The sequence below is a fragment of the Meriones unguiculatus genome, chromosome 4 (genome assembly GCF_030254825.1).
Source record: "Meriones unguiculatus strain TT.TT164.6M chromosome 4, Bangor_MerUng_6.1, whole genome shotgun sequence".
Lineage (NCBI taxonomy): Eukaryota > Metazoa > Chordata > Mammalia > Rodentia > Muridae > Meriones > Meriones unguiculatus.
This window is the reverse complement of record NC_083352.1, coordinates 14,606,717-14,625,149: the sequence shown is the minus strand read 5'-3', so window position 1 is coordinate 14,625,149 and position 18,433 is coordinate 14,606,717. Positions and strand designations below refer to the sequence as shown.

The 18,433-nt window shown below is 42.7% G+C and overlaps 1 protein-coding gene across 3 annotated transcripts in view; it reads right to left on the bottom strand.

Annotated features, from left to right (window-relative positions):
- LOC110556622 (phosphatidylinositol 3,4,5-trisphosphate 3-phosphatase TPTE2-like) overlaps positions 1 to 18,433 on the bottom strand; it is a 37,373-nt gene that overhangs the window by 13,457 nt on the left and 5,483 nt on the right. For 2 of the 3 annotated variants that reach the window (XM_021650480.2, XM_021650481.2), the window contains 7 exons: positions 15,557 to 15,617; positions 14,704 to 14,785; positions 14,498 to 14,586; positions 9,016 to 9,077; positions 7,835 to 7,915; positions 2,998 to 3,103; positions 807 to 886 (listed from right to left, as the gene is read on the bottom strand). In XM_021650480.2, the coding sequence (XP_021506155.1) occupies positions 807 to 886; positions 2,998 to 3,103; positions 7,835 to 7,915; positions 9,016 to 9,077; positions 14,498 to 14,586; positions 14,704 to 14,785; positions 15,557 to 15,617 (561 nt within the window). Of the gene's footprint in view, positions 1 to 806; positions 899 to 2,997; positions 3,104 to 7,834; positions 7,916 to 9,015; positions 9,078 to 14,497; positions 14,587 to 14,703; positions 14,786 to 15,556; positions 15,618 to 18,433 lie in introns of all 3 variants that reach the window. The other variant, XM_021650479.2, reaches the window with a different exon arrangement.

Here is an 18,433-nt window from a genome sequence, read left to right as displayed (position 1 = left end):
AACCTTGGTAGATTGCCAGGAATGCACTCATGCATTTTGGGAAAGTGAAAGACAAAGTGCCTTGCAAAACCCACTTTGAACAGTGAGGTGAAGCAAGCTCTGATTTGCAGCCAAAACAAGCGTCACCAAATTTTGGCTGGTAGCAACCAGCACCTCATTTTGGCTTGGGGAATGAACATGCTATTTTGGTGCCGAGTTTTCAGCTAAACAGCAGGGCTAGGAAATTTGCTTGATTGATAGTGTAGTGCCCGTTCTGTAGGTATGGAGACCTAAGTTTGGATCCTCAGCACCATGTTGGGTGTGACGCTTGGTTCCTGTAATCCCAGCATTGGGGATGTGGAGACAGACAGGAGGTTCCCTGGTCTTGCACCAGGATCAGTGAAAGACCCAGTCTCAACAAGTAAGATGGGTAGCTCAGGACAGTGGTGCACCCCTGTGATCCCAGCACTCGGGGAGGCAGGTGCAGGCAGATCTCTGTGAGTTCGAGGCCAGCCTGGTCTACAAAGTTAGTCCAGGAGAGCCAAGGCTACACAGAGAAACCCTGTCCTGAAAAACTAACCAACCAATCAACTAATCAACCAATCACCCACCCACCCACCCAACCAACCAACCAACCAAACAAACAAACAAACAAAGGTAGCTAGCCTTTGAAGAAGGCACCAACTTTGACCTCTGGATTCTGTGTGCATGCACACACTTGCACCCATACCAGCACATTCGCCTAGACTAGACCCCTGTATGCATATGCACACAAACAAACGCAAAAATAAACCACCAGAAATTTCAGTTCGTGTATTTTCTCTTACCATACAATTTTTGGAAGTAAAACAGGAAAAAATAGTCTCCTGCCACATTATTACTTGTATTTTTAGATCACTTCCATTGCCTTTTCCGACACCTGAATAAAAGTGAAAAATACATACTTGTTAAAAGTTACAGCGCCTAGTTTATTGACACTTGAGAATAATGACCTCACTGTACAATGTGTTCATACTTAATCATTTGACTTTGTATAGATTTTGTTTTTGAAAAGCAAGGCTCTGAAAGCCCATTTTTTTTCTTTTAAAGCAGAATTTATGAGTCTAGAGAGAAAAAGAGAGAGAAACATGTAATTTGGTTTTTAATAGTTAGAATTCCCTTGTTTTGTCTCTAGCGGGGAAAAACAAGGAAGGTGGCTTTCAAAATGTCTTGGACTTTCAGTCACGGTATTTAAAATAAATTCTCTAAATTTCTCTTGCTCTGCCGTAAGACTAGTTCTTAAAGCAATGTCTAGGAAAACACAGGGTGGCTGTATTCAGGCTTTCTTTAGTACTCAGTATAAGTTTTACACAAATGGTCTTACACCTCTATTCCTGGTTCTAATGGTCTTTACTTCCTTCATCAGTTCCTTAGATAGCTGGTTTTGGAAGCCTCCAATTAACTTCTTCCACATTTTACCCTAACAAATATTCTAATATAGTCAGAATTGTTTTGATGGTCCATCTAACAGTGTTTGTTTTCTTTACATTTAATGTTTCATTAACACCATCTTACTAAATTGTCATGAATTATGGTTTCTTGATTCTGCATCGTTCGTTACTAAACATCTACTGAGGTCTACTAGAGAGTACTAAGATGTAAGACTGTAGTGTACGTGTGTGGAAATGTTTTGTGTAACACACGGAAAACATATAGAACCATATGCAGTCAAACACTTATCACATGGCAAGAAAAGTGTATTTATCTAAGCCCTTAAGTTCTCACATACTTAAAAATTTCAAACTGCATAAATGGATCTTAATGATTTAATGATTAAAAAAAAAATAAAACAAACAAAAATCCTGCTGGGTACGCCTATAATTTCTGGCCCTTAGGAAGCCTTTCTTCATGTCCAACCCTGTGTGTTCCAGAACCCTGGTTGGCTTGTTATCCATGCTCTAGCTCCCTCCTCTGCCAACCACCCAGGAACTTCCTTTTAAAAGTATTTGTTTCAGCTCTTCGAGGATCCCATATAACTTATTGTGATCGTATTCATCCCCTACTACCAACTCTCCCAGATCCACCCCTTCCGTACCCTACTTTATATCTCCCTTTATTATTTAAACCCATCAATGCTAGTGTGTACTTCCCAAATATGGTTGGGCGTGCGACCTAATGCATGGCTACTGTGATCTAATGTGTGCCTGAGTTACCAGAGGCAACACTCTCTGAGAAAACTGACTGTTCTTCTCCCAGCAGCTATCAGTTGCCCAAAGCTCCTCAGCTAGAAATAGTATTTCATGCCCAACTCCTGTCTTTGTGCTTGCATTTGGTCTATATGTGTGTGTGTGTGTGTGTGTGTGTGTGTGTGTGTAATATCCCATCATACATGTAATGGAACATAAATATATATATATATATAAAACATTCCATTATACATAATATATATTCCATTATATATATGCATATATGTCCCATTGTTTTGTAGGTGGCGATTAGCACAGAGACCCACAACTACAGAGAATTAAGAGACTGTAGAATATACCCAAGAACTTCTAAAGAGAAGGAGACACTGGTATAAACCTGGCTGAACAGAGGTCATAGCAGTTGTATGAAAATAAATAAAAACATTTGCTGACTGGGTATTTAAGGCATCATAATGGAAATGCCAGTGAAAGTTGTAGTTGGCCAAGGGGTAAATAAGGAGATCAGGTGATAAGAAAGAGTCTCCAAAAGGGAGGGTGAGAAAGTTATAGGGGGATGCCTCTGCAAGATGAACCCTGATGAGGTGAGTATGAGAAAGAAGCAACCACAAGCACTTTCCCTGTCCTTCCACTGAGGTCAGGGAAGAAATGGGAAGGGACAAGGGATGCCTTCACCAACCCCATACCAAATGATGAAGGAAAGGGCCATTTAGCAGCCCTCACGTGGCCAGAGGTAGGAATTCATGTGTGAGACATTATAGTATAGATAGCTACTCCCCCAAACATGAAAAGACTACCCTCTGCACAGCCCTTCCATTCTAAATAAGGCACTTACCATGAATAGAGTAAACAATGAATCTTTTTATTATGAGTAATTTTTTTGGAGGGAGAGTCCATTGGTAGCGAAATTTCAGTTTTTCAAAATATTTAACATATCTATTCTGCAAAGCAACAGAAACCTTGATTAAAGTTGGGATGGAAAGTCTAAAGTCAACATTACTGGTCCCATCTCCTTTCTTGCTGCCCCCCTGTCTTACAAAGTGTTTGTTAGGTTCAGTTAAGGTAAGGAAACAACTGTAAAATGCTATCACGTAGCTGGGCACATTTCATATATGTTGCCTCATGCCTGAATATCTACCAAGAAAAAAAAAATCTGTGTTTGGTGCTGTGGTCAATTAACATGAAATTAACATGAAAGGAGTCAATCTTTCCATATGGGTTGCCCATGATGTTGTTTTTGTGCATATGATGAATATATGTGTCTATATATTTATGTAAATATATGTGTGCATATACTTATAGAAATATATACACACACACACACACATATATATATATATCATCGTATATATGCATGTGGGTGCTCATGCAGAGGTCAGGTTAGTGCTGATTATCTTGGATCATCATCATCCTCGAAATTAAGTTTTCAGTGTGAGGCCCTGGCTGGCCTGGAATTTAGTGGGTAAACCAAACTGGCTTAAAACTAGACTGGCTAGGCAATGAGTTCTGTGGATTTATCAGCCCCTGCCTCTCTCCCTGCCCAAGTGCTGAGGTCTCAGACTTGGAGCGCCAGGCCTTCACACAGGTACTGGAGATCTGAGTTTAGATCTTCCTGCAGGCACTTTACCGAATGGACCATCTCCTAAGTCCCTGCTTGTGCTCAGAAAAAAACAAAACATCAAGACAGCCCCAGCATTCATATACGGTGGTTGAAACTTAGTTATGATGACTACATTAGGGAAAAAATGTGGCTTGGTAGAGGGTAGCCCCTAGTCAGAGCCGAATAGTATATAGGATGACTCTAGAAAAGACATCTGTAAGTCAGTAGATCACATGTCTGTCCAGGCTAGAGCTTCTTTCCTCTCCATTTCTGTTTGTTCTTGGGAGGAATCTCGAGGATCTCCAAGCCTTATATCATCCCTGTGGGATGGTGCTCACAGGACTTTCCTTGAATGTTCCTTCAAGAAGTTGAAGCATTCTGGTGTTGAACCATCTGGGAAGTTGGAATAAAATGAGTAGCCATGTTTCCTATTGGAAACGGGGTTTGGGAGCCAGCAAGATGCCTCAGTCTGCCTCACTTGTACATGCATGAGGAACTGACTTTAAATCTCAAAAACCCATGTTAAAAAATCCATGCATCGCTGTGATTTCTGTAACTCCAGCATTGTAGTATAGAGCCAGGTGGGACCCGGGAGCTGGCTTGCCAGCTAACCTAAGCTGAGCAACAAACTTCGGCTTCACCGAGAGGCCCCATCTCAAGATGATGATGAGGAGAGCAATAGAAGAAGATGCCTGACTCCTTCTTCTGACCTCTACATGCACACACAATGCACCTGCACATTCACATGCATGTACAACACACACACACACACACACACACACACATACACACACATACACACACAAAGTGGAAGTCATGGGTCTTACTGAGTGTGTCATGTTTTCTCTTTGTACAAAACCTAAATTTTTAATTATGATTTTATGTACATGTGTGTATTTATATATTTGTATGTGTATTATATAGCTCATGAAACTGGAAAGATCATCAAGGGAGGAAAGGAAGAGATCTTAAAAGAATGGAAACACAGAGAATAATGGAACACATATAAAAAGAATAGGGGAGGAGAAAGAGGTACTAGCTGAGGGAATAAAGGAAGTGAGCCAGAGGGTGGGGAATCATGGGTGAGGTCAGTGAGCACAGGGGTGAGGGTGAATGAGAACAAAATATGACACCTGTATGAAGACATCATGATGAAATTGGTTACTTTGTATGCTAACCTAAAACATTAACTATAAAAAAGTTACAGTGGTATGACCTTGCCAACACCTCTCAAGCCTGTAACTGGGTCCTTGTATTGATAGCCTTGATAAGCAGTAGAAAGGAGGTTTTCTTTTGAGGCAGGGTCTCTCTGTGTAGCCCTGACTATCCTGGAACTCTTTTGAATGTCTTATATTTTTTTATTGTTAGTTACTTGCAAAAGTCACATTTCTTTTATTTTGTTTGCCTAAAGAAGTCTTAGCAAGAAGAATCTCTGTAAGAAATCCTTGCTTAACTCTATCAAAACTTCATTTCTGCATCTATTGTTTTGTTTTGTATTTGTTGTCGTTGTTTTGTATTTGATAATAGCATGAACTGCAGCGACTGATTTTAAAACAGTCAACAAATGTAGCATTCCTGTGATAAGCCTTACCTGATCTAGGTGAGAAACTGCCATGCATATTAATGGACAATTTTTCATTGGAGATGGCTTCTTCTACAATGGCTTCAGGTACAGACCTTTCTATTATTTATATTTTTTTATGATTTCATTTTATTTTTAATTATGTGTGTGTGTGTGTGTGTGTGTGTGTCTGTGTGTAGTATATGCATGTGAGTGAAGGTGTCAATAAACCAGAAGGAAGTACTGGATTTCTTAGAGCTTGAATCACAGGTTATTTTAAGCTGCCTAATGGGTACTAGGAATTAAACTCAAGTTCTCCACAAGAAATGACTGTGCTGTTAACTGTTGAGCCATATCTCCAGCTTTTCTGTAATTTACTATCAATGCCAAAGCATTTGTTGTCATAGGCACTATGTCATTTCTATAAATTACATGTTAGGTATTTGTTCTACAATGCTATTTAGCTGTCTGACACATAGAATGTAGCGCCTTTTCATTTTAGGTAAATATTCTTTGAGATCATTTTAAATGATTTTATAAGTCAACTTGTCTTATTCTGCATGGGTTTCTCAACCATAATTTCTTGGAACTCTTATGTAGATCGGACTGACCCCCTTGAACTCACAGAGACCCGCCCACCTCTGCCTTCGGAGCACTGGAGTTACAGGTGTGCACCCCCATGTCAGGTGGGTACCAAGGTATTTTTAAGGGTCTGTATGTCAGATGCCATTGTGAAGTACTTGTGCAATAAAATGAGCTGTTAGCTGCACTTTCCTTCAAAATAATTCAGGTTTAAGGGAAAGTGAGTGTAGAGAGTGCCATCAGGGGTTTGAGGAAGAGCAGGTAGAACGTGAAGGATCACAGCTGATGGGGGGCTGAGGTGCCATTGAAGGAGCATCATGACTATAAAGCTGTCTGCTCTGTTTTTGTGTGTGTTACGGTTTGGGGTAGCTCCCTCCCCTACTGCCTCCCTCAGGCCCAGAGAGGTGGGAGCAAATGACCGTGACCTGGAACTGAGCCAGACAGAACTTCCCCACCTCTAAAGGCTTCCTCATACACTTGCCACATCATTGACAATTCTCACTAGCACACTGTGTTTGGAAAGTTACGAGATGATAAACTCTGTTTGAGAGAGGAAAAGACAATAGTGTATATTTCACAATGGTTAGCATGTAGAATTAAGTGTGATGTATAGATACACACACATATATGAAATACAATCTTATATGTAATATTTTTTTTTCTGAGATGAGGTCTTGCCTAGGCTAGCCTCAAAACTGATATCCTCTTGCCCAACTCTGATTATAGGAATGAGGTATCATGCCAGGCTCAATATTTTTTTCCAAAATAATATCTGTAGAGGAATTTCTTCCAGCAACAGGTGGCTCTGATCACATCCAAGGACCTTCTAGTTCTATGTAATCTGGCTGGGATGCAGGCATGCTCTTAGCATACACCTTTAAACCCAAGCCAAGAAGGTAAAGTTAGTTTGTAGAAGAAGCACCCCTGTTTTGAAAGTGACACCTAATTGAGGGGCAGACAAAGTGACAAATCGGAGCAAGATTTGACAGAATAGGATATGCCCAACTCTCAGTGGAACAGAGAGGGAAGAGAGGTGACTTAAAAAGAAGCAGCACAAAGCGAGAAAGAAAAATGGAAGAAACCGTTTTACCAAGACAGTTGTACAGAGACAGGTTGAGAAGAAAGAACAGGCTGGACACAGGTGAAGACAGACAGAGCCATAGAATGAGGAGCTGCAAGATTAGAATATTGCCAAAGTTAGTATGACGCCAAGCAGAGCAATGCAGTCAGAGGCCAAGAGAAGCCAGTTTGAGTCAGTCAGCTTGGAGAGGACTTTTGAACCAGCCAGCCAGAGTTCAGAAAGAACTAGAAAGGGTGAGCTTATTCAAGAGTAAGCCTCCAAGATGACAATTACATCAGGGAAATAAAAGTTACTTTCACATTTCTCCTTTTCATTCTTTTTCTATGTGTGTGTGTGTGTGTGTGTGTGTGTGTGTGTGTGTGTGTATGTATTAAAGGTGTGCACCACCACGTCCAGCTCATTCTTCTTTAAAATACAATTTATCTCCCTCTCTGCCCCTATCTCCTTATGGGCATATGCATACACACAGACATAGACACACACACAAACTCACACACACATACACACCAGCACATGCACACAGGGGATTCATCCACAAACAGTTCCTGTGACTTCCTCAGGGATTGAATTGTTCCTGTGTCTGTAGAACTGAATGGTAAACTTAAATGATGGTGACAGGTCATGACCCTCCTGTGACCAGCTGATTTGCAGTAGGGCAAATCAGTTCTTGAGCTCTGGAAATAAAACATAAAATGTAGAGTAGAACGTTCTGGGCAGATCACAGGGTGGGAGCAAGGCCTGTCCCAAGGTTATCACCCGATCATCAGCCTGGAAGGGCGGGGTGTAGAACTGATGACAACTGCTGACGCCTCTTACCCTCCTGCAGGACCCCAAAACAGAGATCTTACCTGAGAAGGGGTCTCTATTCCTTGGAACTTACTGCTGTTGGTTTTATCAGTCCTCCGCTCCCCAAAAAAGAAAAGGCTTTCCTGCGAGGAAAGGGGGCAACGCATCAAGAGGTTGGCTGAGCTGCTCTTCTTTGTACTCCAGGCATTCTTGCAGTCTGGCTTCCTAAAGCTGGCAGTGTCAGGGCAGAGGGTCCCCCACATAGCACAGTCGGAAACCCACAGCAGGGACACGTATTCAGGAAACCAAAGACTTGTAAGCACAGAGGACCTAGAGCGGGGCAGGCTAGGAAGCATCTGGTCTAACCCTTCCACTTTCTGCTTTACAAACAGGAAACTGGCCAGGCTCAGTCCAGACAAGCAGGTCGGCTAAGCTCGGGCTCAGGAGCTCACTGATGCTGCTGGACTGGCTGGCCAGCAAGCCTTGGGGATTGCCAGCCCTCCTTCCACAGACCCTCCCTTGTTGGGGTGATGGGGCACTCCACTGTGCGCGCTGTTACCTAGGTGCTGGGGATCTGGGCTTAGGTCAGGCTCTTCACCCGCACAATCTCCTTTGGAGGCACTATTCTAATTAATCTTGATATTATTCTTATAACAAAGGACAAAGGCATGTGATGGGGGGGGGGGCGTTTTGGCCACTGGGGACTTTTCTCTTTCTTTCTTTTCTTTTTTCTCCAATACCCCAGGCTGGCCTTGAGTGTAAGAGCTTCCCACTTCATCGTGGAATGCTGGGACCAGGGGCAAGTATCCACAAGCCTGACCAAGCCTTATACCTTTGCATGATTAGTTTAACCTATCTTACCTTAATCCTGAAGTTACCAAGCCCTGAGTCTATTAAAATGTTGGTATTGTATATATCATGATCTTTATACTATTTTTTAAAAAAATTTTGCACAAAATGTGACATATCTTAATTACTGGGGTATTTTGCATTCTCTTAAGTTTTGCGTCCCTCTGGCCTCAGCCGAGTCCTGGCCCAGAACAAGAGATAGGTCAGCTACTGATCACATTTAAACCACGGACTACTAAAAATAGGGTTTCTGAAAAACAATACAAAACAGAAAAACACCTCTCTAGTTTAACTTACATGAGTCATGACTCAAAGAATCATAACATTTTACAGTGACACTTCAGAATAAGCAGATTCAACCCACACAAGAGAGTATAGTGATGTTTTTTCATACCTTTGCATTTAAAACTATGTCATCAGCAAGGAGGCACGCACAAATCATGGTTCCAGTTCTTCCTGGAAAGAAAAGGCCATTTAAAGAGTCACTGCTCATCCTAACGCTCAATTTAAAAACTCACTCAGAGGACCTGGGGAGATGATTCACTTCGTGACGTGCAGAAAGCATCAGGCCTTGAGTTTGGATCCTAGCAGCCACGTGAAAAGCTGTTGTGACAGTGATAACCTTGGCTCCAGCACTGGGAGATGGAATCAGGGTGCAGAGGCCTCTTAGCCAAAACAGCTAGTTCTGGGTCCAGGGAGAGAACCTGTCTCAAAAAATATAAGGTGGGGCACCAGCAAGACAGATCAGTGTGTAAGGCACCTGTTGCATGAGCTGACAACCTAAATTCAATCCCCAGTGCACTCTCACTGCATTTTATAAGCATTTATACAAACACTCACACATGTGCACACTCACACACATGTATGCATGTACACTCAGACACATATATACAGAAAACATACACCTACACTCACACACACAACACACACATACTTACACATGCACACACACACACACACACACACACATGAATGTACACGTATTAACACTCATACCCACACATACACTTAAAGACACACACTCGTACAAAAACACACAAAAATCCCCCTCACATGTACACTCACACACATACACACACACACCCTTAGGCACGCACACACTCACGCCATGTAAATTAACACACAATAATTGTTTTTTAAGGTGAAAATCAATTGAGGAAGAAATACCAAGGTCCACCCCTGACAACACAGCAGAAATACCCACACGGCATTTTGTGTAAGTAAATGTGTCTGTCCCAAATACTTTCATTCAGAAGTAGCCAAAATCACTGCCCTGTGTCTGTACCTGGAACTCAGTGTCCCACTGTGGGCACAAGACACAACCGTTGCCGAGGAGGGCTTTTCTTAGTCTCTGATGTACAAATTGCAATAAAGGCAAAGAGGGTCATCTCTGCTAGGTAGGACTCTAACCCTAACCCACTACTCATATTCCTGATTTTTGTTTTTTTATCTATCTATCTATCTATCTATCTATCTATCTATCTATCTATCTATCTATCTATCTATCCTATCTATCCATCCTCTCTACAGCCTGATCCCAGTTCCCTTCCTCCTATCCTCCCAGTCCCACCCCTATGACCCCACCCTCCAAATTCCTCCTCTCTTCTTCTTCTCAAAGAAGGGGATCCCCCCAGGGGTACTCACTCTCTGGCACCTCAGGTCACAGCAGGACCAAGTGTATCCTCTCCCACTGAGGCCAGACAAGGCAGCTGAGCCAGGGAAAAGGGATCCAAAGGCAGGCAGGCAACAGAGTCAGAGACAGCCGCTACTCCCGTTGTTAGGAGACTCACATGATGACCAAGGTGCACATCTGCTTCATGTGTGTTCCTAGGTCCGGCCTGCGCCTGTGCTTTGGTTGGTGGTTCCCTCTCTGTGAGCCCCCAGGGGCCCAGCTTAGTTATATCTGGTTTTTGTAACAAATATAAAGGAAACACCTATAACACCCTGTAGCCTATGCAGTGCCCATCATTCCTTCCAGTTAAGGGTTCTTAGTTAATTAAAACAAAAACAAAGACAAACAAAAAACTACCCATAGTCCCGTGCAGCACAGAGTCACTACAGAGCCAAGGATGCCCTTGGACTTCCTTTTGCCTCTACCCCCACATACTGAGGTTACAGGGGTGTACCACCACATCTGACTTAAGAAATTGTATTGAAGTTTTCAAAAGGATAGAGAAAATTGTATACTTACCAGTATTTTTATTAAAATTGTTTCCTTTCTCTCCTCTTCATTTCCCTCCTTCTCTTTTTGCTTTATCAGGCACACACCTTTGACTGTGTACCTGACCCTACTTCAGCCTCGTGTTTTATTCCAATGTATGTTTTTCGTCTGTTGTACAAACTTTGAGCTCTGGAAGCATGCTACTTCTTTTATCTTGTACAGTAATTCGTATCTTTGGACTTAGTCAACACAAACTGAACTTAATTATCTTACACAGTTCTGAATTTAACCTTGTCATATGAGAGGCACATTTTCTGTTCCACCCTTTACTTTTTCCAATGAATTACAATTGTGGTTTCAATATATAACAAGCACACAAATACCCCTACCAAGACTCCTGTGTTTGAAATCTGGGTCCCAAGCTAATGGTGCAGTTTCTAGAGGCTGTGAGCTTAGGAGACTGTGGGTGATCTGGCTAACAGATGTAGATGCTGGACATGATATTTGCTTCTGCTTCTGAACTCCAAGAACTCTAGTTTTTTTGTTTTTTTAACTTATCTATTCACTTTACAACCTGATCACAGCCCCCTCCCTCTTCGCCTCTTGGACCCACTCACCCTCTTCCCTTTCCCTTCCCCACTCCTCAGATAAGGGGAGCCCCTCCCCCAAGAACCTTGAACTCATTGGCACAGGAGACAACTTCCTGAACAGAATACCAGCAGCTCGGGCTCTAAAGATCTACATTTAATAAATGGGACCTTCCGAAACTGAAAATCTGTAAGACAAAGGACACTGTCAGTAAAATGAAAGTCTACAGACTGGGAAAAGATCTTCACCAATCCTACATCTGACAGAGGGCTAATATTCAAGATATATAAGAAATTGAACACCTTGATGAGCTGAGTCCAATCGCCAAGACCTGCATGGTAGAAGGAAAGAACAGACTCTGACAAGTTGTCTTCCATATACATACACTGACACACACATGCAGAGACAGACAGACAGAGACAGACAGACACAGAGACACAGAGAAAAAAAAGGAGCGAGGAAGGGAGGGAAGGAAGAAAGAGAGAGAGAAAGGTGATAAAATGAAAAGCCAACAGGTAAACCAGACTGAAGTCTTTGGGTAGTTACTAAAAGGATAGCTGGAAGATACAGCCTAATGGGAGAGCGTTTGCCCAGCTTACGTGTACAAGTCTCTGGTTTGAGACGGAAACAAGTCAGCTAGTTAATGAATTACAGAGTAGAGCATTAGGGAAGCAATTATGAAAATTCAATTAGCCTCTCCCTAACCCTCTTTACAGAACACTTTGAGTAAAAGCTGACTGCAGGACATCTAAGTCCACTGCAACCGTTCTGCCCCATGAAAGGAGAGCAGCCACGGCTCCGGACCAGACAGCCCCGTACATAGATTTCCTTTGCACCATGTGTCTGCTCTTCCCTGTTCTTTCTCATGTAAGGCTCTTTTTGTCCTGAAAAAATGAGATTAAAAACCTGAGGTGGAGACTAAGATCTGTCTTCCCCCGGGGGCATCGCCTGAACCTGTTTCCCTCCACTGTTTTCTGTGCCAGGGGTCTTCAGCAGAGTGGTGAACAGCAGGAAGCTCAAATCCCAGTGACGGTTGTGGCACAGCCAGCAGGGAGAAAGAAGCTGACCCCGAGAGTCACTACACTGTCTCCGTGGTGGGGGTGGGGCACAGAAATAGCTCATAAAAGGGATCTCAGCTCAACTGCTAATGGCTAGTTGAATTTATGGCTGCAACTACGGTAACATGTAAGAAATGGCTAGATAATGCTCTATTACACAGTAATGGCCACATTGATTGTTGGTCAAAGAAAAGAGGTTTTGATTGGGGAAAGCTGAATCGGTTCCATCCTGGCCCCAGATGTCTGGAAAAGTACTTTGGTTGGAGTACTTCATCAAGTGTTTTAGTTTTTGAGGAGCTTACAAGATTCAGATTAGGAATATCACACCCATATGCACTGTCATCACTCTTTGGGGTTTAAGCAACTGTTTAGACCTCTTTGAGACCATTTTTCCCCCAGTACTGATTCATTTAAGTTACCTCCACCAACTAAGCATTTGTGCAAGTGGGATGGGATTAACATCCTGGGAAATTTGTTTGGAGAGTACCTGTTTGGTTTGACTTACACTTTTATTTTTATAGCAACTCTGTGCGTGTGTGCTACATGTATGCACTTGTGCATTCGAGATAAGGATTTAATGGTCACAAAGCTCACTGATTTGCTACACTAGCTTACTCATGAGCCCTAGACATCTGTCTGTCTCAGCCCAGCACATGCTGGTTACAGACAGGCTGGTTTTCACACGTGTTCTGGGGATCAGAACTCAGGTCATTGTGTTTACAGAAAAAGCACTTTGCTGAGTGAGCTATTTTCTCAACTCCTCTTTTTAAAAAAGTGTTAAAACCAGTTATCAACTTGCTTTATTTAAAAAAAAATATGCAATTTCACCATACCAGGGACCACTACCCAAAACCACAACGAATCAAAATCTACCTTGCCTACAGGATGTGCAGGAATAAAGATGCAGCAGAGAAAGAGAGAAAAGCCAACCAATGACTGGCCCAACCCGAGAGCCACCCCATAGGAGAGAGCCAGCCCCTGACACTATTAATAAAACTCTGCTAATGCTTGCAGGCAGAAGCCTAGCATGACAGTCCTCTGAGAGTCTACCCAGCAGCAGAACAAACAGATGCTGAGACCCACAGCCAAACATTAGCTGGAGCTAGGGAAGTCTTGTGGAGGAGTGTGGGGAAGGATAGAAGGTCCTGGAGGGGACAAGAACCCCTAAAGACCAACAGAGTCAACTAACCTAGGCCCATAGGGTCTTAAAGATACTCAAGCACCAACCAAAGAGCATGCATGGACTGGACACAGGCGCACGACACACATGTAGCTGACAGGCAGCTTGGTTTTCATGTGAGTCCCCTAGCAACAAGGGGAGTGTGGGTCATATGTGGCATGGACTCAGTTGCCTGCTCTTGGATCACTTCCCTTAGCTGGGCTGCCTTGCCTGGCCTCAATAGAAGAGAATTACTAAGTCCTGATGCCATATGATGAGCTGGGGTGGGTTTTTAAGGGAGGCTTCCCTTTTCTGAGAAGGGGGTAAAGAGGAAGACAGTGGGAGGGAGCTGTGATTGGGATGTAAAGTGAACAACTGAATAAATTTATTTTTGAAAATGCTCAGTGTCACCAGTCATCAGGGAAAAGCATATTAACCATAATGAAATAAGCATGATAAAGTGATACATACGTTAATAAGTTGGATTTAGCCACTCCACAACAAATGTAACTACAAAAATATGGTTCATGCCATAAGCATATATAATCTGTCAATTAAAAAGTATCCTTAACATAAAAAGTGTTATCCTATTCCAAAGATAAACATCATGTAAGATAACAGACTTACAGTGTAAGATAACAGACTTGCATTAGCATGTCAAAAGTAAACTAATCCAAATATTTAGTAAGCAGGGGAAAATATCCCCAACCTTCCTTTACTCTTTCTCCTTCTTCCCTCATTGTTCTTTTTTCTTTCCCCCTTCTGCTATTCCCTTTCCTTCCTCCTGTCTTGAAGCCAATCTTTTAAAGTGTTAATCATTAATACTGACTAATTGTTTTTGTTCTCACAGGTCAATACTTCTTTTCAATTTCTTTGCAAAGAGAGAACCTCTTTTAAAGGGTGGATTTACCTTTTCCACCCTTACAGTGAACTGCCACGACATTTTCAGGGTCCTTAGCCAGCCAGTCGCTCACTTCCCTGGAGAACAGCAGCATTTCCCTGATTTCAAATACAAGACTGTTTTCGTTCAATGAAAAACTTTCCAAAACACGAATTTTCTCAAGCGCCAATCCCACGGTATTCGGCCCCTTTCTGACAATGGGACCCTTGACTTACTCGAGCGTGGGGACGTTGTGGTCATCAATCATGATTCTGCGGACCCGGTAGTGGAAGCGCTTCGGGTCATACGCTCTCTCACCTGCAGTAAATAATACATGTCACATACCTAGGCCCGAGAGCATAGCAAGTGAGAAAGTCACAAACAGGTAAACATTTTCAGTTAGAAAAATTCCTTATCTATCTTCAAGGGTAGCTTTCTGTTTATTCTGAAGAACAATCTTTCAGAGTTGCAGTAAAAGGAAGTCTGGTGATTATTCCCCTCAGGCAAACTGAACTCCTTTTTTAAGAGGCTTCACCATTAGCTTTCCAGTGACGTCTCAGTACTTCATCATGGGTGTTAGAGACCACAGAGCACAGACAGATGTGGCTGACAGGGATGCCAGCTACTAGAGATGTTCGTTTAACATACAGGCACTGAACAAGTCACGAGAGACAGGGCGCTAAACTGAGGCACTTCTATTTCCTACAAGATTGCATTTTTGTTTTGTTCTAGTCCAGTGCTCTCTACTCAAAACACCTACTCCGGAGGGGTTAGAGAACAGACTTGCTAATTTTTATGTCTTCAGCATAATCTAGAAGGAAATAAAATACACGTTTATTGTCATAGAATTGCTGGATCAGACATTCCCTGACATAGTTCACCTCTGCTCTGCTGATTTGGTCCTTCCAGGCCCACCTCAGCCTCCCTCCTAGGGTTCTTTGTGCATTAACTTTCCTGTCCCACAAGGGCAACACAAGCTGGGGAGTTTTACTCTGGCCTTCCACCACTTAATACGTATGAATAAATGAAACCTAAGAGAAGAGTCCGCAAGCAATCTACAGTAGCACAGCAGCGCGCCATGTACGTAACTGCACAGATTGTAGACTTGGTAGTGGTTTGGATGCTTGGTATCGAGGAACCGCACGACCTCCTGAAGAAAGACAGACACAAATGTTACATAGCCAGGGTCATCCAGAAGCATGCTTGGAACAATCCTCCTCAAGGAGTAACTAACAATGGTCGCTTTTGCTTCACCTGCTTCTCATTGGCTAGGGAAAATGCCCCAAATGTAAAGATGTGTAGATTGTACATCATATGTAACCTGCTAATAAAGAAGGCTGAGATACCCGTATCAACCTTTGCTATCATTTGAACTGAATGCCCTGTATAAGCTCATGTGGTAGTGCACGCCTTTAATCCCAGCACTCAGGAAGCACAGGCAGATGGATCTCTGTGAGTTCGAGGCCAGCCTGGTCTACAAAGCAAGTTCCAGGACAGCCAGGACTACAGAGAGAACCCTTGTCTTGAAAAACCAACCAACCAATCAATCAAACAAAACCCAAAACACTAAATGTACAGAACAAGGAAAGAAATTAAAAGCTGCAAGGGGAAAAGATAGAGTAACACAGAAAGGCAGACCTATTAGAACACCACCTTCCCTTTTCAGTGAAGATGCAAAAAGCCAGAAGGGCCTGGTTGGATGTTCTACAAACTCTAAGAGACCATATATGTCTGCTCAGACTACTGTACCCAGCAAAACTTTCAGTCACACTAGACATTCCATGACAAAGCCAAATTTAGTCTGTATCTACCTACGCATTCAGCTCTACAGAAGATGCTAGGAGGAAAAGTTCAACCTGAAAGGGTTAACTCTTTCAAAGCTTCCTCGAAACAAGTGTGGAGTTATCTTACCTGTGTGGATACACAGAGGTCCTGCAGGGAACTTTTATTTTAAAAATATTGTAATGAGGCATAATATTAGATCTCACTCTCCTCTGTATCACACGCAAGGAACTGGATTTCATTATGCTTTTGAAATGCTCCAATGGCTTTAAATATGTTAAACTATTTCATTGTTTTGAATATTTTTGCATTGTTAAATGATATTCTAAATGTTGAGGTCTTGCTGCTGTTTTGTTGGTCATCATACTGTAGAATGCAAAGTTCCCTTAACTTACAGGAAGATGGGAGGGTTTAAATTTTAAAACAGCTGTGATGAGGCATGAAGTTCTGTCTGTATCAGACACGCTCTGTTCTTACAGGCACTAACTAGTCCAGCCTAGACGACCTCTGATTGTGTTGAAATGGCTTTACTGCTAAATCGCTGTGTTGTGTTGTGTTTCCTTCAAGAGCAGAGACTTTCAAAGGAGGGAGCACAGTACATGTAGACTTTCTCAGTAGTTGAATATTTGAGTTTCCTTCAAAGGAGAAGAAACAACAGCCCCCTTCGAAAGTGTTATTGTAACGACCCCACCTTTCTGTTTTTATACTTATGCCAAAACCTTCCCTCCACCTCTAAGGCACATTCCTTGCTGTAGAAACAACAAATGTTACAGTCTCTCCACTTGCCGGAGGCTGCTGATTTGTTTATTTGCTGGTCCCATGGATACCACATCTGGAGCAGTTTGGCTACTTAAGGGCAGCACTGAACATTTCTTATATTTATGGTTGTGAGCCTAGCCTGTAACAGCTGAGCCATCTCTCCAGCCCTGAGCATTTCTTAGTAAGTAAACCTCAGACTTAAGATAATTTACCCTCAGGTTGGGGAGGTAGTTCAGTTGGTAAAATGCTGGAGATGCAAGCGTGAGAACCTAACTTTAATGCTCACACTTACATTAAAAGGCCGGATGTGGTCAAATGCTTCGAACCCCAGCACTGGGGAAATGCAGACAGACACATTCCTGAGGTTCACTGGCAGGCCAAGCTAGCCTTCTTGGTGAGCTCCGTACTGTCTCAAAAGCAAAATGGATGGCACCTGAAGAACAACACTCATTGCTATCCTCCTGCCTCCACACACCTATGCACACACTTGCACACACGTGAGCACACAGAAACTCACTACAGAAATACAATATAAAGGATTTTAAAGAGAAAAGTCTGCTTTGTATCCTTGATGTCAGTCAAAATATAATCTTATAAATATAACATTCCTTCCTTCCTCCTTTTCTTTCTTTCCTTCCTTATTTCTTTCCCTCCCTCTCTATCTCCTTCTTTTCCTTTCACCCCTCTCCCATTCCTCCTCCTCCTCCCTTCCTTCCTTCTCCTTTCCTTTGTGTGGCCCTGGCTGTCATGGAACTCACTTTGTAGACCAGGCTAGCCTCAAACTCAAAGATCTTGCCTGCCTCGAGGACTAAAGGCATGTACTGTTTTGGGAGGTCCTTGTACTTGCAGCGAAGCACCAAGAGAACCAGGAATGTTAATCACACAGGGGTATCTCCTCAATGGAAGAGATAAAAATCAAACACCTGCATTCCATCCTGAAAGCTGGGAGTGGGTTTCGTTAACGACTGGGAGGCACTTTGCTGTCTGTGGAGGCCGACCTCACCCACCTTTTGCTATAGAGGCAGACCTCACCCAAATTCCCCAGAATGGTTATCCCAGATTCTTCCCTCTTTAGACAGTTACCTAGCCTTAAGGGAGATGTAAGATAGCAGGGAGATAGCCTGCTGACCTCTTTGCTATCAGTCAGAGACCACACTAGAGTCTAGGCCTCTTGGTTATAGAACCCACCCTCATGGTCATGTACATTGTAAAAGAGGTTTTTTTGTAGTCATTCCTCAGGCTTTATTCTGTACCTGGAATTGGGCTGCTGCCTGGAAACCTTTTCCCAAATTGCACTGTTTTAAATATGGAACAATGAACTGCCTGACATTAGACTCCCAGAAGTCTGATCCAGGTTGACAAAGTCAGTCTGCACTGGGTTTCCATTCTTAGCTCTTGATGCGGTTCAGTTCCCTGCCTGGATAC